This window comes from Ictalurus punctatus, chromosome 8 (genome assembly GCF_001660625.3).
Source record: "Ictalurus punctatus breed USDA103 chromosome 8, Coco_2.0, whole genome shotgun sequence".
Taxonomy (NCBI): domain Eukaryota; kingdom Metazoa; phylum Chordata; class Actinopteri; order Siluriformes; family Ictaluridae; genus Ictalurus; species Ictalurus punctatus.
Genome location: NC_030423.2, coordinates 25,460,290 through 25,481,730, shown reverse-complemented (window position 1 = coordinate 25,481,730; position 21,441 = coordinate 25,460,290). Strand labels below are relative to the sequence as shown.

The 21,441-nt window shown below is 38.9% G+C and overlaps 1 protein-coding gene across 14 annotated transcripts in view; it reads left to right on the top strand.

Annotated features, from left to right (window-relative positions):
• prom1a (prominin 1a) overlaps positions 1 to 21,441 on the top strand; it is a 67,956-nt gene that overhangs the window by 43,887 nt on the left and 2,628 nt on the right. For 2 of the 14 annotated variants that reach the window (XM_047157323.2, XM_047157326.2), the window contains 15 exons: positions 23 to 146; positions 1,663 to 1,766; positions 2,871 to 2,955; positions 5,252 to 5,398; positions 8,376 to 8,447; positions 10,329 to 10,421; positions 11,818 to 11,835; positions 12,973 to 13,026; positions 13,127 to 13,207; positions 13,297 to 13,365; positions 13,472 to 13,561; positions 17,208 to 17,323; positions 17,860 to 17,883; positions 18,362 to 18,430; positions 20,483 to 20,600. In XM_047157323.2, coding sequence (XP_047013279.1) covers positions 23 to 146; positions 1,663 to 1,766; positions 2,871 to 2,955; positions 5,252 to 5,398; positions 8,376 to 8,447; positions 10,329 to 10,421; positions 11,818 to 11,835; positions 12,973 to 13,026; positions 13,127 to 13,207; positions 13,297 to 13,365; positions 13,472 to 13,561; positions 17,208 to 17,323; positions 17,860 to 17,883; positions 18,362 to 18,430; positions 20,483 to 20,552 — 1,216 coding nt within the window. In that variant the 3' untranslated portion in view covers positions 20,553 to 20,600. The other 12 variants (XM_047157324.2, XM_047157327.2, XM_017474826.3 and 9 more) reach the window with 9 other exon arrangements.

Sequence of the window (21,441 nt, the reverse complement as noted above, 5' to 3'; positions counted from 1 at the left end):
ATATGCACTGTGTTTCTCTCAGTGGTGTGGGCTTCAGCTTCATGTTCTCCTGGGTGCTCATGGGAGTGGTGACGGTGACGTTTGTGGTTGGGGGCAATGTCGAGAAACTGGTGTGTGAGCCTTTCCACTCCAGAGAGCTTTTCAAGGCAAGACTGCACACACATGCAACATAAACTAATCACAACACTCCATTACACTTTATCATGCTGCTTAATGAGACTTACTGTAAATACTATATATTGTGGGTCAATTATTAACGCAGCGTCATCCATTATCTTGTCGTTTATGTTTTCTGCATTTAGTAGATGCTCTTGTCATCTTCACATTAGTACAAATAGGTCAGGGTCTAAGAATACTGTCGAACTAAATCCCTTAAGAACCACGTCATTTCTCAAAGTTCTGTGTTCAGTGCCAATTCATTTTAAATAAATAGCTGGGAATATTGAATGTTTTTATCTAATTGGATATTTGGTGGAAGATTTATTATTACATTGCGTCATCAGGTATTGATTTTCCTCTTTCAATTTGGATCACAAGGTGAAGTTGTTACTATGAAAAGACTTTTCATTATATTTATCGAAAAAAGAAAGGAAAATTACAAACTCAAACCATGAGTGTGACATGAGGTAAATAGCAAGTATTCAAAGGCCTAATCTTATTTTGTGCCTTCTGGCTACTTTAGAAATGTATGTAGCTACTGCTTTTTCTAATCTCTTTAATGCATTTATGCAGAAGTGCGATGTCTGTTAATCTGTGTCACATTGGCAGAGGTCTGATAATCAGCCAAGGAAACGCCATACAAAGCTGTACGAAACCTAACAACAGATATTTAAAGGTTTTCAGTCAGTACGTTTACATGGACAACAATAATCCGATATTAACCCGATTAATACGATACTCTGATTAAGAAACTAGCATGTAAACAGCGATTATTGATGACCTTAATCCGATTAAAGTCATTCTCGAAGTAAACACAAATGGAATTAAGACGTGTGGAGTATTCCTGTTTTAGTCGCATTATCGACGTGCGTTACAGACATGTACACACCTTAATCACACTATTAACGTCGTGTGGGAGTTTTCGGCGCATTTTGCGACAGGACACGTACACACACGGCAGTGCTCGACCGTTTTACGACAAACGAGAGCACGGCTGTGTCCGAAACCGCGTACTTACCTGCTATATAGTACGTGAAATACATGTATTTCTATATACACTATATAGAAGGCAAGTACGCGGTTTGGGACGCAGCCCACGGCTTCAAGCAGTCGTCTATTAGCATGTACAGCATGACAAATAATTACCTGCACTCGAAGCTTTCGTAAAATTAATAATGAAACACCCAAAACTGTATACGGTCCCATAACGAAGACGAGCTGTATGTAGATACGTGAAATTCTGGAGGGAACGTCAGACAGCGTGGCGTGGGGACGTAATGGTGTGGGATGTTAATCGATCTATGTTCTATAACATAAAACAGGAACATGAAAGGAATATTCTAAAAGCGACTCCATGTAAACACTTTAATCACAATATTGTGTCTTATTCAGAATAAGGTCAATAATTAGATTATTGCCGTCCATGTAAACGTAGTCAGTGATGACGGTGGAATTTGTGTTTTACCGATAAAATACGCTAATGTTCAGGTGTTTGCTGTTTAGGTGTTGGACACTCCAAATATGGTGAACCCTTCATGGAAGCACTTCATCCCTGGCTACCTGTATAATGATCCAGAAATGGATCTCACTGTGGAAGACATTTACAGGTGATATATATATATATATAGGTCTTCTTAAAAATCCTGTTAGGAAAAACTTGATCTCCTAAGTGAATTTACTAAGTGAAGCTCCTGAGTGAATTTACGTACTCTATAAGGAGAGTCACTTATGTAAACCTCAAATCATATTGAATCGATTGACAATGAGTCATTTTTAACACTTTATTTCACTGGTACTCTCAAGTCAAGGTGAATTATCATACTCTCTGTAATAGAAAAACCAAGACAAAAAAAAAAAAGACAACAACTCTGTATTGTTTGACTTTCAGTAAATTTGGCCCTGTATGAGCTACGTGTCAGTGAGCTCACTACACACTCCTGCTCTTGTTCAAATTTTGCCTTTAACAGGTGGAAATGAAGCCCTGTTCATATAAACACTCAATGTGGGCCAGCAGAGGGCAGCAAAGAGCCAGTTTAACTGCGCAGACATCATTCACATTTACTCCTACGTTGATTTATATTACCATTGTTTGCTTTTCTTTAGTATAAGAACGGTAGAAAGAGTCGGAAGAATTGCTTAAAAATAGATACGTGAAAATACAAAATGGGAGGGGTCAAATTTCATCATTTATGACAAACTCAGTCGCTACATCATATATCAATGATACCGTGTCATGCCTGTTGTTATAGAATGGGTTGCCTTAAGATTATGTACATCCGTTTGAAGAAATCTTCTGTAATTTATATACATTTCTACTGCTTAAGAAAATATCATTACATATTTCATGTACAATTTGAAACTGTTGGTCCGTCATTGGCGGACTCTTTCTGTGTAATAGCTTCTCTTCCTTCCGCCAATAATATCTTTACTACTACTGATTCCCATTTTATGTACACAATAAAGCATCCAGAGCTACCTACGTGGAGTATTTATCTGCAGTACATGGAGACATTATCTCTAGGTCTGACTCAAGCTCCAACAGTGGCAGTTTGGAGGTGCCAGGATGTGAACTCCTGATCTTCCAAATCACGTTCAAATAACAGCCGAGCATAAACCAGAGCAAACTGTACTGTTTATGAGAAACCAGATAAGTGAATAATAGATGTTGGTGAGATGTTCTTTTCTAATCATTCTCTCTCTGTGTGTCTCAGTAAGTGTAAGGAGAACCGTGGGATTTATTCCGCCTTCCATCTGGATAAAGTTCTCAACATCTCAGCCTTGCTCAACATCAGCTTGGTGAGTCAGTTCATTTGCTCCTAGAAGAGCGACTAAGAGTAAGAATTACATACAGTTTCCTATTAAGTCCATCCTTACGCTCATGTAGATTCGAAATGGTAACTTGTAAATGTTGCCGAATATTAATCCTCGGCTTTGTGGTCTACGAATGTTTTTTTTTATGTCCAGAAATGGGTGTATACGTTTATTCATGGGTAGAATGTGCATCAGAATATCTTTCTAAAAACGATTGTGTATCTCTTGAACGTATACAGCTGCTGTTTAATGATATACATGTAATACTGGCAATGTATGTTAATTTGTTTAGCGGTTAATTCGCACTTTTAATTCACAATATTAATACATTTGCCTCGCTTTTGGAAACCGACAAATATAACAGTGACACTAAACCAAGCTAGAATCCTGATTAGGGAAGATTAGCTTCCACTTATCCCATGCCATCTTACACCATGGGCTGTTTTGGAACCATTTCCAATCTTGTAGAGGCCCAGAGTTGACGATAAGCCGTGATTTTCTTTTTCTTCACAGCAGTTGGCAAGCTTGTTGTGTCTTCTGGTGTTGATGACGATCTGGCCAGTGCGTTTGGCACAAAGCGATGCAAATGAGCTCTTTAGTTAAAAGCAGGCATCACTTGGTGCTCTGTTAAATGCCAGCTCATGCATACGGTACTTTTTACACTCTTATACTGGCTAATAAATTTAATTATCTCATTTTAACTTTAGTAATAATGTTATGAGAGATATATATCCGTGGATTTGTCGTATCAAAACTTAAATCAGGTGGGTAATGTACTTACTCTGGCATTAGTCTTTGTATTGAAGGACCCGAAGTACTCGTTTCAGTTGCCGTGAATGTATAGCTTGTTTCTTTAAGGCCTTACTCTTACTCTTAGGCCTCCGGTTACGTGTAAACAACGTTAAGTCGTTCTTGATTTTCTTCCAGCCCTACAAACACGACCTGCTTGCATGCGTTAAAATGAGGTTTCTCAACTCCAGTACTGGGAACACACTGTCCTGCACAGTTTAAAGTTGGACCTGGTCCTTCTCAGGAAAGAGCTGAATAATTAACGATCAGGTGTGTGAGCTGGAGCGGAGCAGGGAGTCTCTAGTACTGGAGTCGAAAAAGTCTGATAAGTGCCAAATTTCAACTTGAACCGTCGACACTGTCACATAGCAGCTTTTTTTTAAACGGAAATCCGGATGTAGATTTAGATCTGTAATGAACAAGCCAGAGGCGAGAGCGGAAAGAGACAACAACTTTGAGAGCCAAAAGGGAACCTGTCCTCTTCTGGGTGACACTGTAGTGGGATTATAAATCATTACTCTTCTACAACTGTATGCTATAAAGTCAGACAATACTGAGTGTGTTGAAAGGATAATAATAATAGTAATAATAATAATAATGTGAAGACCCTCTGGATGAGCACAGGACAGTTTTGATTACAAATTACAATTACAGTTGTGATTACAGCAGCAGCAGTCTTTAGGTACAAATCTACAGTATCTAGGTCAGATTATCCACCGGGAGTGCAAATCTTTATGAGATAGTAGCAGAATGTGAGTCACACCTACAGAAAGCTCCAAGTATCAGGATAAATCAGGAGAGTCCGGAGGGTGAGAGGAGCCACAGCTGTAGAACACTTTGGGCCTTGCTATGTTATTGTTTAATTAATAACACCATGTAATCCTTAGCCTATTAAAAGTATGGAACATTTTGGGGAGCGCTGTTGTGGGAAAATAATCATCTTCAGCATAGTAACAGTGTGCTTGATTATTTTAATATAAAGGCACTCTTCCAACCGTTTTATTCTTTACGTAAAAAATCCTGATCGTGACATGATCGTGACAGGCTTCATATGAATATGGCGTGTATATTTTACACACTCAAATCTCCAGCACCTTTATTGCGCATTAAGTAAACATTATTCCCGTTCCCGTGTCGTGAGATCTCGTACTCGGATTGGGTCGGGTATAGTTGCAGTGTTCCAGCAGAGAATTTGAACCCAGTATTCCTCCAATTCCAGTCTGCCTGCGCTGCCTTGTTTTCATTTCACCCTGCTTTAATAAGCCTCATTCATCAACAAGAGGTCAAGAATTAGCCGATGAGCTGAGTCAGGGTTTATGGAGTCTGGAAAACACTAAACTAACTGTGCAGTGCTCCAGTCCCCTATGGAGCAGACCTGAGAGGACAAAGCAGCACTGTGCCAGGAGCACTAAGCATCTGTTTCCTATCACTAAGTCCTCTCAGGCCTCATATCTCAAAACACTGCTCTGGTTTCTCCCTTTTCCTTCACTAGTACACTAAGGACGTGTCTAAGAAGTTCGACGGCCTGAAGGTGGATCTGAAGACGATCGTCCTGCTGGATGCAGAGGGCAAAGAGAACCTCATCAGCTTCACCGAGACTAGCATTAAAGACATCGACTTTGCAGCGTATATAGAGGAGGTACAGTCTCATGTGTACATGCAGTATCTGAGTGTTCCATATAGAAATGGGGGAATCTTTGGTATGACAGAGCCATCGCATGATGTGCTTACCATTCAAATGATTACCGTTGTGAGCGCACTGTTGTTGCTAGGCAACCGAGGAAAATGGACCCTGAGCATAACGTACAGTAGATATTTAAAAAAAAAAAAAAGTCTACACACATCCCTGTTAAAACAGAAGGTCAAATTACAACGTTTGAAAAATTAAGTGAAAAACCATCAGAATCATTTTAGGGAATATCCATCCATCCTCTATACTGCTTAATCCTTTCCAGGGTCATGTGGAAACCTGGAGCCCATCCTAGGGAGCATCGGGCACAAGGCGGGGTACACCCTGGACGGGGTGCCAATCCATCGCAGGGCACAGTCACATACACATTTATACACTACGGACACTTTAGACATGCCAATCAGCCTACCATGCATGTGTTTGGACTGGGGGAGGAAACCGGAGTACCCGGAGGAAACCCCCGCAGCACGGGGAGAACATGCAAACTCCGCGCACACAGGGCCACGGTGGGAATCGCCTGGAGGTGTAAGGCGAGCGTGCTAACCACTAAGCCACCATGCGCCTTTTAGGGAATAAATAAAATGAATGTGTGCACACCCTTATCCCCTTTTATAATTGGGGATGTGGCTGTGTTCAGAATGAACCAATCGCATTCAAGCTCATGTTCAAAAATAATTATCATACAGCTGTCATCGATGAAGTTATTCTGATTAACCCCGAATAAAGATCAGCTGTTTCTGTAGGATTTTCTTGGTTTCATCTGACTGCTGAAGCCATGGTCCACAAAGAGCTTACAAAGACTCACTTTCGAAAGGAATCGATCAGTATAGGAGTGCAAAAAAAAATGACAAAACATTCGATGTACCATAGAACACAGAGAAGGCCAACGTCAAAAAGTGGAGAAAATGGGGCACCACAATGACGTCACCAAGAACAGGACATCCCTCCAGTATTCACATCTGGGCTATGGGGTAGGACGGCTAGACGGAAGCCCTTTCTCACTAAAGACATCCAAGCCCAACTAAATTACCCCCATTACAACCATGTGCCAAAATGTGTTATGGTCTGATGAGACCAATTCTCTGAGGTATAATTCCCAAAGGTACGTTTGGTGCCAAAAAAAAAAAGCACATCATGAAAAGAACACCATACTCACGGTGAAGCATGGTGGTGGCAGCATCATGCTTTAGGGCTGCTTTTCTTCAGCCAGAATTGGGGCTTTTATCAAGGTAGAGGGAATCCTGAATAGCTACAGATATTCGCTGATTTTAGCGTAAGATGGAAAGGAGTTTCACCTTTCAGCACAACAATGTCCCAAAGCGTACATCTAAACCAACAAAGGAACGGCCTAAGCGAAAGAAGTTCAACGTTTTTGAATGACCTAGCCAGAGCCCAGACCTGAATCCAACTCAAATTCTGTTGGGTGACCTGAAGCGGCCATTGCACAGGAGATGCCCTGACATTCTGATGGATCTAGAAAGTTTATGCAAGAAAGAGTGGCCAGGTCAAGATGTGCCATGCAGATAGTCTCTTACCTAAAAAGACTGAGTGGTGTAATAAAATCAAAAGGTGCTTCAACAAATTATTAGTTTAGGGGTGTGAACACTTATGCGACTAGGTTATTGTAATCTAATTCCCCCTAAAAAGTTTTAGATTGTTTTTCACTTTATTTGTATACTTTACAATTGTACGTTAAAGGTGGGAAAAGTTCCGACATGATTTATCTTAGTGTCGTTCTTTCACTTCACAAAAACAGGGGTGTGTAGACTTTTTATATCCACTGTAGCGAATAACTGAGGCAGACTTACCTAGCAGGCTCATGGGGATTATTTTATACAAGCAATGTAAAGGTAGAGTGACAGCGGAAATGAGACAACACTGTCAGGAATATCATTGTTTCGTTCTCTGATGTGTTGGTAAATTACTAATAAAAGTCTCTTTTTATAATTGGACTCGGCATCAGCTGCAGAAAACCACAACTTCCACCAGAAACAATATCAAGGAAGTGAAATGTTCAGTTAAATACAACAAAAATGGACTGTTAATGTGGTATCTTCTGGTACTGGCTTCTCAGATCTTCTTATAAAGCTGGATTATAGACAGGAAGTGGATGATTTTACTTGTTTTCATTTAATTATAAGAAGAAAAAAAAGCACTTTAATTTAATATAATTTTAAAAAAAATTAAATAAAACCTATATTTTGCTTCAGAAAATTGTTTTTGCGTGAGGATTAACGTATTTTAGAAACCTTTATCAAAATATATGTTCAATCTCACGCATCCAAACATTTTCTTCCTTTGTTGTGAGCAATATTTAGTTTGATTAGACAAAAAAAAGACAGATATTACATTTCTCACAGGATATAAATGAATAAACTTTTTTTTTCTCGTTGGTCATGTATAGCGTCATGCTTGACCATGTCATTTGCGACATGCAGTTTAGCCATTGAACGGTCAAGGATGAGCATCTCTACCCTGCCTCGTACCCTTGTTTTATAATGAATTTTATACTAGCCATCATGCTAGCCGTAACAATACTTTTATTATTAATAATAGTTAATAAATAAATTCAGCACATTTGATCCAGTGTTACTTTGCTTGGTTTGTGTAGACTTTTGGCTGTTAGTGTAGCTATCTGTTTCGTTTTTCTAGTATATTATATATCCATTTTCATTTCTAGCTTACGTTATTTTAACGCAGATATAATCGAATTGATTCTTCCATTAAATAAATGTAATGACAGAATTTTTTTTTTTTTTAAATAAACCTATTGTTTAAAATGTAAACTTTAAACTGTTGGAATACCCCGATGGAATAAATGTGCTGTTTTCATAAGGAGGAAGAAAAGGTTTTAAGAACCCCTCCTGTATAATGACATTTGAGTTGTGACACAGATTTCCTTCTCTTACGTCTCGTTTGTTTGCAGCTCAATAAAGGAGTGACCCGAGTCGACTTGCTGTTGTTCGCCAGTGAGCTGGATGCTGACGCTGACCAACTGGTGGGTTCCAGTTTCCTCTGCAAAGATCTTCTCATTAAACCCAAACCAGCTTGTAAAAATGATCTGTTACTGTATATCAACTACTGTACGTTTATTTATACCGCCGGTAAACAGCCGTCTCTCGATTTGGGTCTGCAGACAGGTAGCATTTCACACCTGAATTCCGCGTCAATGTACACAGTCGGGTTGAAGCCTTTATTTATTTATTTACATTTTTTTTCAAACCGGTATTACGTTTAAAGTGCAGACGTGAGCACAAGCCTTACATTCATCCTGAAAGACTTTCACAGTAATGAGGTGCTAATCGAGAAGCCTGAGGTGTATGTGTAGACGATAGATCATATACATTCATCGCATACACACACACACACACACACGACAGAATTCTGCCTTTATCATTATTCCCGTTTCCAAGCTGTAAAATAAGCTTCATTTGAATAACATTTTTTTTCTTTTTCCGGTCTCTCAGCTCGTCTGTGGTTGTGTAGTGTTCCTGCAGTTAACCTGATCTGCTCTTAGCACTGGATTTAAAGCATTTACATCATCGCCCTATAATTTCTTCCAGGTAGCATGCCTCCGAAGGCATCCTAACACTTTTAAGCATTCGAGGAATAAACCTGATGGGGCACGCTGTTATAGGAAAATAATCCATGGTGACGTGGTGCGATGCAGCCCAAGACAAAGCGTGGTTGTTGTTACCGGCACAAAGTAGATTCTTTTCCTATGTCTGCATGTACTGAAGTGTATTATTCTTTTTTATAACACGGGAACTTACCTGCCTTGACCATTTAAAACGAATTCATTAATGACATGTTGCGCTTTAGGAGAGGCGCAAGGCCCCGCAAATGGTATTAACATTTGAACGAGGCCCCCCTTTTTGCAAGATGTCTTTAAAACACATTAAAAATACAGACTTCTGAATATATCCCCCTTTTTTTATTATAATTACATCTTACATCTTTACATTACATTACATTAGGAATTGATTGTGTGTGTGTGTGTGTGTGTGTGGTTGTCTGAGAGTGAGAAAGAGAAAATCATGTATTTATTTATTTTTCACACCAAATTGTTGAGGCCCCCCGGGCGCCCCCTGGTGGCCCCCACTTTGAAAACCACTGGCTTAGTGGTTAGCACTCCTGCCTCGCACCTTCGGAGCTGGGGGTTCAAATCCCGAGTTTGCATGTTCTCCCCATGCTTCGGGGGTTTCCTCCGGGTATCTTGGTTTCCTCCATCAGACCAAAGACGTATTGTAGGCTGATTGGCATTTCCAAACTGTCAATATCGTGTGAACGATTGTGTGATAGTGCCTTGCGATGGGACAGGTGTCCCCCGCCTTGTGTCCCGAGTTCCCTGGGATAGACCCCAGGCTCATCTGTGACCCTGTGCAGGATAAACGGTACGGAAAGTGGATAGATGTTGCACTTTGTATCTGTTTATAGTTACATTTAACGTTGTGGAACGTGAGCAAAACAAATCGCTTGCCATGTTACTAAGCAAATGCAAAAAGTCCTCTGTCCTGAAGACTCCGGTGGCAGAAAGCGTATCGATGTACTGACGGAAAGCGCCGACACTGGAGACTCCTTCCATTAATGTTAAATAAACATCCTCATCAGTCACTCGCCAGTGTTTAAGGGCCATCAGGATGGTTATTGAACTCTTTACCAATAGAAATTCAGCTACTGCATTCTATTTAAATCAAGCTATGTAACATATATAACGTTCAAATGAACTTCGGTATACATTCGGGGATTTTTTAATTCATTGAAAGTGCTGGAAAAATCAACAAACCCTAAATACATATTCACAACAAAAAAAAACATGTGAACTTGTTCTTTATTTCCTAACCTTATGGTTTATGTATGGTTTGTGTCTCTGTCTCAGCCTAAGGGATCTGTACAGAATTCAATCAAGGGCCACGCTAACACACTGCGACAGATCTACGCCAAGCAGGTCATCCCTCTTCAGCAGTCCATGGTAATCATGTTCTCTCTCATCCAGTATCTGTTCAATCATTAATTCGATACTAAATGCTCAGTCTGGTTATATTCAGTATCTGATGTGTAATGTGTAGAGAATACAACATTGTTCATGTGGGACTGATGATTGAGAGAGAGAGAGAGAGAGAGAGTGCGGGAGGGCAATGCTTGATAACAAGTGCTTCTAATCCTAAAAAAATGTACCAGCTTCAGTTTTATAACTTCTCTGTGTGACCAAAAGTATGTGGACACCTGGACTTCACATCCAAATGTCGTTGTTGAACATCTCATTCAAGATTTAGTCCCCCTGTGCTTATATAATAAGCGCCATTCTTCTGAGAAGGCTTTCCACTACATTTTGGAGATTTGTGTTCATTCATGTTCACACAAGAGCATTAATGAGGTCAGGCACTGATGTTAGGTCTGATGAGGAGGTCTGGGGTGCCCTCGGCGTTCCAGTTCATTCCAGAGGTGTTCGGTGGGGTTGAAGTCAGGGATCTGTGAAGACCACTCGCGTTCTTTTACTCCAACCTTAACACACCATGTTTTCATGGAGCTCGCTTTGTGGAACAGATTAGGGCCTTTTAGTTCGGGCCTTTTTGTACAATTGTGCACTTCATTTTTTTTTTTTTTTTTTACATTTTGGCAACAGTTTGGGGAAGATGATCAGTTGTCTACATACTTTTAGCCATACAGTGTGTGTGTGTGTGTGTGTGTATATATATATAATATATATATACGTGTATATATATATATATATATATATATATATATATAATATATATATATAGTATAAGTATAATATAAACTAAGTACGAAACATATTGGAAGACTTTTTGATAACAACGTTAATTTCCCCAGCGTATGGAGACATTCGGGACTCTGTGGAGTCCTCTATAGTATTTAATGTAACACTCACATAGCATTTATTATCTGTGCTTTATTGGTGCATCACCTCCATAGTAAGTTTCTTTATGTAACTTTCTTTATGTAAGTTTCTTTATGTAACTTATGTAAGTTTCTTTCGGTAACTTAGTAACATAGTAAGTTTCTTTCATTAACTTAGCAACATAGTAAGTTTCTTTCGGTAACTAAGTAACATAGTAAGTTTCTTTCGGTAACTTAGTCACATAGTAAGTTTCTTTCATTAACTTAGCAACATAGTAAGTTTCTTTCGGTAACTAAGTAACATAGTAAGTTTCTTTCGGTAACTAAGTAACATAGTAAGTTTCTTTCGGTAACTTAGTCACATAGTAAGTTTCTTTCATTAACTTAGCAACATAGTAAGTTTCTTTTGGTAACTTAGCAACATAGTAAGTTTCTTTCTGGAGTGTTGTTGTCTCTTACCATTTTCTTTGTCGATCTTTTCCTAATCTTTCAACTTCAATTTCAAGAAATATGTTAGCGCAAGGGTAAGCTATATTCATTTGTTATCTGTATATTCATTTGTTGTCACAAATCCTTTGTACTTCTTTTGTTTTGTTACTAAAGTGTCTATCAGGCTCTCTGAATTAGCACGATGCACAGTTTGACAGCATGTTTATTGCCTGTATGTTCTTCCTTCTCATTCTGTTATCATGATGTACGTAGCTCCTCCATGTCCTGTCAGGAATGTCCTGTTTTTGAGCATGGATATGATCAATTCAAGCATGTTATACAGTAAAGGCAAAAGATTAGACATGGGCCTGTGATCATCTTATGATTATCAACATGCACTGTATAGTAGTGCGAACATTTTACATGTATACTGTATGTTGTTGTTGTTTTTATTATTATTAAGTCTCACGTAGTTTCTTCCATCTCACAGAAGGAAATCCCAGAATTCCTTTCACCGTTATGGAAAACTTGCCAGACAGGACTACACCTATTTTTTTAGTTATTTAATAAAATACATTATACCACAGTGATAGTGCATGCTTGATTCTGATTGGTCAGAAGGATTTTCTATACCAGCAGTTCTGACTAGTAGCGCTGGCTACAATAAATCACAGGTTTACATTAGCGCATATTCTAATACGTTATCGGTTCTTTAGTAGTAACAACTCATTTACAGCGACTCTTATAGCAGAAGCTCCACGTAAACTAAGCCTAATAATAACCGGGTTAAAAGTTGTGTTATTTCACAAAGAATAAGTCGTTCACTGTCGTATAAGAGGAATAAAACATGGCAGGAAATGCTGTCATAGGAAAATCATCAACAATAGGGTGGTAACTGTGACGCCGCTTCATCACTACTCCATCGTTGATTATTTTCCTATAACAGCATGCTTTATTATGTTTTATTCCGTACTGGTTAAAACATTATCAAAATATAACAAATTTGATACCGTACATACACGTCTACAGGACGCTTGTTTGTCGAAACTGATCTTCCTTAAGTGTATTATTTATTTATTTATTTATTTATTCGAATGCCGTTCTTGTAAACGCCGCGTTATTAATAAACATAACATTAGCGTCGGTATGTAATTGTTAGGTTGGTCACGTAATCACTCGTACTGTAGATTATAATGTTCAATTAATAATGACGTTTCTGTGTTTCCTTAAAGAGCACTATGAACCACAGCATCAGGTTTCTGGAGAGGACCGCCTCAGATCTATCAGTACGTGAATTATATTGTAATTTTTAATGATTTAATTTTACTTGGTTTTAATGTGTGATTTATGAGTTTTATGGTTTTATTACCAACGTGTCTTAAACAGAACAAAATACCAGAAATACTTCGCGCCGTTGAGGCGGCGCAGAATCTCATCTCGCACAACGCAAGTTTTGCTGTCAATCAGGTACTATAGTGAGTTGTTTTCCTTGTAACCGTTGTAAAGGAAGTGTCATTGATCTCGTAATGCACGATCCGATTCTGTGTCATTTGCAGGAAAGTGAGAAATACAAGCAGACCATCATTGGCTACTTCAAACAGTATATAGATTGGATCAAGACATCAGTGAGTATTTGAAAATACTGTAGAATTTCAGTTTGATGATGATGTATTTGGTGTAATAATGATAAGAATTTCATTCTTTTTTCCCCTCATTCATTCTTTCCTATAGCTGACGATGGAAGTGGCCACATGCAAACCTGTTAGCAACATCGTAGACACTGCAGAGATTCTGGTCTGTGGCTTCTTCTTCGATTCGATGGTGAGAGAGCTTATATTTATATAAAAACATTTGATGTACATCACTTCTAAATCACTTGAGAGCAGTGCTGTAAATTAACCTTAACTTCTGTAGCTCTCTATATCATTTGTCACTTATAATCTTTGCTAAATTTCTAAAAATCAAAAAAATTTAATTAGAATTTAATTTAGAATTTAAAATTTAATTCGATTTTTTTTTTTAACAACTAGGTTTTGTTTGTTTGTTTGTTTGGTTTGTTTTTTACCTCGTGGCATCATGCAACAGTCCTAAAATGTGTACATTTTGCATGTTCACAAGTGATATTTCCTAAAAAAGCAAAAAAAAAAACTAAATATGTCTTCAGCATTGCATACTTTAGACCTGAATGTTACAAATTTTGGACATTACATTTAAAAAAAAAAAAAAGAAAGAAAGAAAGAAAAATTTTGGCATGTTGTTTTATCCTTTTTTTTTTCCTTTTTTTTTTTTTTGCTCCTGGATAATCCATTTATGTCGATTTTTAAACATTTTTAAATATCCATTTAATTGATATTTAACAGACAAGTAACAGAATCAAATGATGCAATTTTCAGTAAAAAAAAAAAAATATATATATATATATATATATATATATATATATATATATATATATATATATATATATATATATAAAAGAATATGGATAAGTGCATAAATAATTTATGCGTGAAAGGGTTCAGGTGTATTTTCAAATTCAGTCTTCAGACAGAGAAAGATAACAGGAAATAGAGGCTACTACGGCTGTCTGTAATGGACTGACAATCTGGAAGAGACGTGTTTTATTCATTTATACCACATCGCTGCTGAATCCTCAGTTCTGATTGGTCAGTAAGTGTGGATTTTCCAATTAACGTATGGTCTGACCGCACGGCTCGGACAGTGGTTCCGGCTGTGACCTGAACTTTACGTTTAGATTAACGTACACGTTCTAATACGTTTTTGTTTCTGTAGTAACAAGACATACACAGACACTCCTCCATAACAATAACCAGATTAAATACGTGCTGTTATTTAACAAAGAAAACTCTGCAGTTGTTGATATTAACATTCATGGAAGGAGTCTCCAGTGTCAGTGCTTTGCAACAGTTAGTAAGTTTTCCACCACATGAAAGTCTTCAAAACTTTTTTGCAGTTTCTTGAAAGCATAACTTTAAGAGAGGCTGATGAGGGAACCTTTGTAGCGGTTACAATGTACGTGATGACTTTTGTGGACGTTCCGTAGCATTAAATGTGTCCTCATGCTGCAAATTGCTGCAGAGATAAAACACTTCAGATGACTTGGTCAGTAATGGATAATCATCATCAAACTTACGGTTTCTGAAGCCAAACCCAAGTTTCGTCAGTGCTGCACAATGTTCACATCTGTGCATACAGCTAAGCAAAGCTGTGTTTTGGCTCAGCGTGAATGGAACAGGACCGGCTATGTGCATGTGGTAGTCAGCGGGAAGAGGAAATGAAGAGGGGGAACAGGCTGTTCTGCACTGGAGGGTGGTGTGTATAAGTGTGTGATGAGAGGAAGAAGGGGAGTTTTTTTTTTTTGCAGGGGAGTACCGTTTGGCCCCTTCACACGACACAATGATTGATTGTGTTTTCAATCCCGTATAACCACACACACACACACACACACACACACACAAGAGTGAAGAGTCCACTGTGTGATTAAGACGAACCCAAATACAGCGAGACACTCTTACTGAAATTACCGGGCGTGGATATTTGATGTGAATGAAAAACAGTCCTATAGAGCCTGTAGACCTGCACCAAAATCTCACACTCACACTCATTGCTGCGCAACTTCCAAACAGCAGGAAGCACTAACTAACTAACTAGCGGCAGTAATTAGCCATTAGCTGTTTGCACTCCAGAAGTCCGGTGGCAGGTAATGTTGCGTAACTGCTGCAGGAGCCATGTGGACCTCGAGAGCTTGTTAAAGGGTTTCAATTCACACAAAACCTCAGAATAGCAAATTATGGCATTCTGAGATAATTAATAAGGGAGTGGGCTCGTTATTTACAATAATGAGTAATTGAAGCTCAAGGCAGGATCCTGAGATACTTCAAATTTACAGAGGTTAGCATGCTTCAACCACTTCCTTCTTATTGATACAGCTTTGATTTGGCTGGAGTGCTCTTTTAACCTCTGAAATCAGTTGCATTAACAAGATGTGAGTTAAAACACTCACCTTTATTAGTAACTCAAATTACCACTCTTCACAACCATGGTGAGCAGAAAAGCATCGCAGGACTTGCAATTCAGTTCACTTGTATTTGTATAGCACTTTTAACGATGGACGTTGTCTCAAAGCAGCTTTACAGAAACATATAAACACAGGATACAGATTTTAAGTGTGTGAATTTATCCCTATTGAGCACGACGGTGGTGACGGAAATACTCAATAAGATGATATGAGGAAGAAACCTTGAGAGGAACCGGACTCAGAAGGGAACCCGTCCTCATCTGGGTAACAACAGATAGTGTGAAAGTAAAGGAAAGTTAATTATGGTTTTAATATGAAGTCTGGTTGTTGAACTAGTCCACTGTTCACTAAAGGAGACCTGAGTGCAAAACTGCATGTGGTAATTGCAGTCCCAAGGCCACCGCAGCAACCGTAGTCCCAGCAACCACAACGAGAACGTCCATGTGGAATTAAGGTCTAAAACTATTTCCGTGGTACTTCAAGCGGTACCATCCTCAGCAATCTCCAGGCTGTAGCCTCCAGCTGATGAGAGCTCCATCCTGAGGTAGGGCATCAGGATGGATCAGGCAGGTCTGGAGATGAGAAAGGGTCAGGATCGCTGACGTCTCCATAATATCATGTGGCTCGACAGAAGGAGAGAAGGAGAGGGAGGTAAAGAGAGGGAGAGATCATTAGGAATACTTACTATCCCATAAAGGGTAAGACTGTGTACTTTGCATAAAAGAAAGTCTATTCATGGTAAGCTTGAGTAAACAAATATGTTTTCAGCCTAAACTTAAACACCGAGACTGTGTCTGAGTCCCGAACACTAATTAGAAGGTTGTTCCATAACTGCGGGGCTTTTTAAGAGAAACTTGTCGAACCCTGAAGCAGATGAGCTACAACGGCATAAGACGTGCTTTGTAAGCTGATTGGCATTTCAAATTGTCCTTAGTGTGTGAATGCGTGTTCGATTGTACCCCGCAATGGGTTGGCACTCCATCCAGGGTATCCCCCGACTTGTGCCTCGAGTTCCCTGGGACACACTTCAAGCTCCCCTGGAGCCTGAAGAACTCTTACCGTTACAACGCACTGACACTGGAGACTCCTTACGAAAAGATTCACCACAGCAACGATTACTCTCATCTCTACTCTCTCTTATATAACAGCACGTGTTACAAATTCGTTTATTCTTAGACTTAGATTTCATGTCGCATCTGCCACATACAGTACTGTTCAGCATCTGTGAACGAGTTGTTGCCGTAGAAACGATTCATTAGAGCAAGCGCATTCACATAAACAGCAGCCGGAACTACAGTCAGAGCTTCCGTTCTAGAAAATGAATTAAGACCTACGGACCAATCGGATTTGAGAATTCGACAGCGCTGTGGAATATTATTGGATGGAAACCACACTCTTTGTATACTGATTGTGAACCTTGGTGTGTTGCAGAACACGTTCTGGTTCGGTTTGGGCTGCTCTGCGCTCTTCCTACTGCCCAGCGTCATCCTGTCCGTAAGGCTGGCCAAGTTCTACCGCAGAATGGACACCGAAGACGTCTATGACGAGTGAGTACAACTAAAACACAACACAACCCGTGATCATGATGATGATGATGTTGATGATTAAATTGAACCACCGTTTACTTACTTGGAGGTGGTCAGAATTCTGGAAGCTTCTTACAGTAGTGTGGAAGTAAAAAAAAAAAAAAAAAATCTCATCACTCCTTTCTCTCTCTCTCTCTTTCTTTATCTTTTCCCTCTATTTTCCCCCCCATTCTTTCCTCGGTCTCAGTTCCTCTGTCTCAGGAACTTGGCACTTCACATTATGATAACCGATTCTTGCAATTTCCATCTTCCTCCATTATTTGTCTCTCTCTGTCCAGCACTTTGCACTTTAAGAACAACAACAACAAAAAAAGTCTATATTGTAGATACTCAGTGTTTTCATTGTATTGTTCGATCATTCACACACATTTACAAGTAATGAAACATTGCTGAAACATTTAAAAGAATCACCAAGTGTCTTGACCGGAGACATGTCAGTGTACATAAGCCTCTATGGTGGAAGATTAATGTTTTTTGCTTGTCTTGTATCTTTTTAGCATTGACACAATTCCCATGAAAACGTAAGCTGGGTTTTTTGTTTTTTTTCCATTTTTCCTCCTACTGTCCTCTTTGAGAACCTCATTAATATAAAATCTTTTTGTATATATATATATAAAAAAAAAAAAAATCTCTCTGTTCTTAAGCTTAAGCCTTGGAATGCTTCTCCGGTGAAGGGTCTTGCTCGTCTTTGTGTTTTGTATGTGTGTGTGTGTGTGTGTGTGTGTGAGTGTGTTTTAATTTATTTATTTATTTTTAAATAACTCCCTTGTTTAACATAAAGGGCTGTTAAAATCGTCGAGTATATTACATATCACATACCCTTTGTGTACTTTTTTCTTTTGCATTAATACACTGAAACTCTTTACAGTTTGTACTTGTGACGTTTTATGCTCACCTGCACATTGACGAGGCCTAACTGTCCAATCGCATGTCATTTGTCTCATTGCTTATTTTGTTGTTGATTTTTTTTTTTTGTTTGTATTTAACGTTTCGTTTCAGTATGGAAATTGGTAATAATGGTTATTATAATGAACATATACAAGGTATCCAAAACCCTGTAATGTCAAGGTAAACAGAACCGAACCCTCCTGCACTGAATCGATCATAACAGTCATGATTTGCATGCGAGGTTTTGGAAACGGTGGGCGATGCGGCAGATATGTGTTTAGAAATTTCACGGTATGAAGCGTGTATCATAATGTTCAGTTAGAAAAATAACATGTAGAAAGTTCGAAAAATAATGTTCAGGGGAAAAATCGACACACCGCACTGGATAAAACCATAGTGCCACGTTTAATTCAAACAGAAATGACAAGAACTCGCTTTTTTTCTCTCTCGCTCTCTTAGTGAAATGAGGGTTCCTTCTAGGGTTTTGGGATGTTTAATGGTTCTAGCTTTCTAACTTTCAAACAACAAAACCAGAATCTTTAAAGAGGAATAGACAGAGAAGTTTGTGTTTATTGTCACTTTCAGAACAGATTTAGTCTCATCTGTCAGAATTGGCCACAATATTTTGGTTTGTAACAAAACTTACGCCTTATACTAATCATTAATGGTTACATAAAAGGCAATTTGTTGCCATTTAATCATGTTTTTTGCTCATCCAGAACTTTGTAAACAGTAAATGTTATGCGACTGGATTTTTAGTCGAATAGCCCTGATTTAAAACCTTTTAAATGTTATGCAAATTCTTCCTGAGTAACAGTGATTTAAAACCTTTCCTTTGATTTTTAACCTATATAATAATATATATTTTGCTAACAGCCATTCAGATACTTGCTGTTGCTATGCAGCTGCAATTCGACTCTGTGACGCTATTGGCTGATCAGTTCTTCATTACTCTCGATAACAAGACTGCCGTATCGCCCACCTTCAAGATTTTGGTGACAGGAAATAGTTATTAAAGGAAATAAAATCAAGTGTAGGAAGTACCATGCATGCTGGGTGCAAACATGCCCTTTCCAGTTAGAGTAATAGCTAGCTCAGCGAGTACAGCTAGTGTCTGAGCTCAGTACTAACTGCACGCCCCCCCCCCCCCCCCCCCCCCCAAAAATAAATCTGAACCCGTGATCTCAAATAATTTCAAGTTGATTTTATTGATTTGTTTATTCTTTCGCTTCGTGTGCAGCATGTTCCTGCATGTGACTCTGACTCGAGCGATATTCCTGCACCGGGCTGTTTTTATACATATACTAACTGCATGCCTGTGTTCGAGTTGTCGTAGTTTCTCAGACCTGGCGGTGTAGCAGAGGTCAGGACACAGCGCCACGCCGACATGACACACAGGGCACGTACACACACGTCCCGCTGTGTTTGGTATGAAAGAGACCTTACACTCGTCCCACTGTGGGTCAGGGAGGTCAGAGTGTTTATCTAAAACAAACTATATGAGGGTGCTTTCACAATCGGCATTGTTTTCATAGCGTGAAACAAAACTGTAACCCTAACAACGCTTTGACCTATTCTAGCTCGTGTCAGCTAGCAAACGAGCTAAAATGTCCCAGAAATAAACACATGGTTATTTTTAGTTATATCGTAACACTGGGATATTTTCAATATCTTTTAATTTATCGTCGTATTATATTCGCTGAATACCAAGGGGAAGTTTTCACCAGCACCCAGTCTGCCATGTTTATTTTTCCCGCTTACTCGCCAACTTGCGACATGACTGGTTGAGAGGTGGAAAAGCTCTTGTAGTCACTTTCTAAAATAACATTTGTTCCACTTCACCACTGTGACCGAATAAACGTTGACTTCACTTTTCATAGGATTATGTGTAAGAACCATTTAAAAAGTACGCTGCCGGTTGAGAAAAGTGTGAAAGCGCCCCAAAGCAATATCAATACATCCAATTTCTTTTATCCTTTAGAGATGACATGTTTTAAAAATCTTTATTTATTTATTTTTTGAAAACACAAAGCTAAGCGATCATGTTCCTCATTTCGACACGATGTTAACCGATAGCTAGTCGGTGTAGCGGGTGAACTCTGTGGTGTCCTGTGTGGCATGGGAACGCTGCCGTCCTGCTCCTCTGGCACACTGAAAGGGAATGAGTGAGTCTTGTAGAAGAAGAAAAAAAGTGCCCTGGCATTGATCATCTCTCCACTTGTTCTCCTTAAGCCTCCCTGCCTATGACACTATGACTCGATTCCCACGAGCCTCAGCGCCCCCTCGCCATGGCGACTGGTGACACCAAGGAGGAACCTTTTGTTTTTTTTCTCCTCAGTACTCCACAAAGGTACTGACTGTCACTGGATTAGCACTGATGAGCACTGAGATCTTTCTGTTTATCTACCTTGAGTTCACATATCTCATAACACTTTGCATGAATGACGTCCGACAGTCTGGGTTCCCACACATCATGGAAAACCTATACGTTTATACGCTACATTTTCCAGTCCAGAGCAACACCTGGTAAATGAGGAAACCAGAAAATGTCCTGTAAAGTGACAAATTAGCTTATTATGCCACTAAGATTGAATATTTTGGTGTAAAAAGTTTGAGCTTCCATTCACTGTTGCAGTTTGGCGAAGTCCAGTGTCATGTGTGAACAGATGAATACTTTATTAGACTTGCCATATGCATACTAAGTCACTAATTATAATGTAAATATTTGTCACTGTTTAATACGTCTCTGCTTATAATATATTTGGGTTGAATTTTGACACGTCTTCAACATATATTTCTGCATTAACAACCTAGGTGTGGGTGATGGGACAAAAAATATTGTATCTTGATATTTAGAGATTTCTAAGTACAATCACACATTACAGTATGCATCACGATATATAGGTTTGCGAACAAATTGCCGGCAAAACAGAAGTGTTTTTTAACTAAAATTCAATTCAAAACATTGTATCAACTTTGTATCAACATCTTAATGCATTAACTGAAATAAATTGTCCCAGTATCAATGCTACATTATCATACTGGGCAACCTGAAGAGCCGAGACATACATACATGGATGTCCGTAACATTGGTTGACTGACTTGGCCAATAGATTAAAAAAAATAAATATCAATCATTAAGACATCATATTTATGATTTTAAAAGATACACAAAGGTTCAATTACCACCA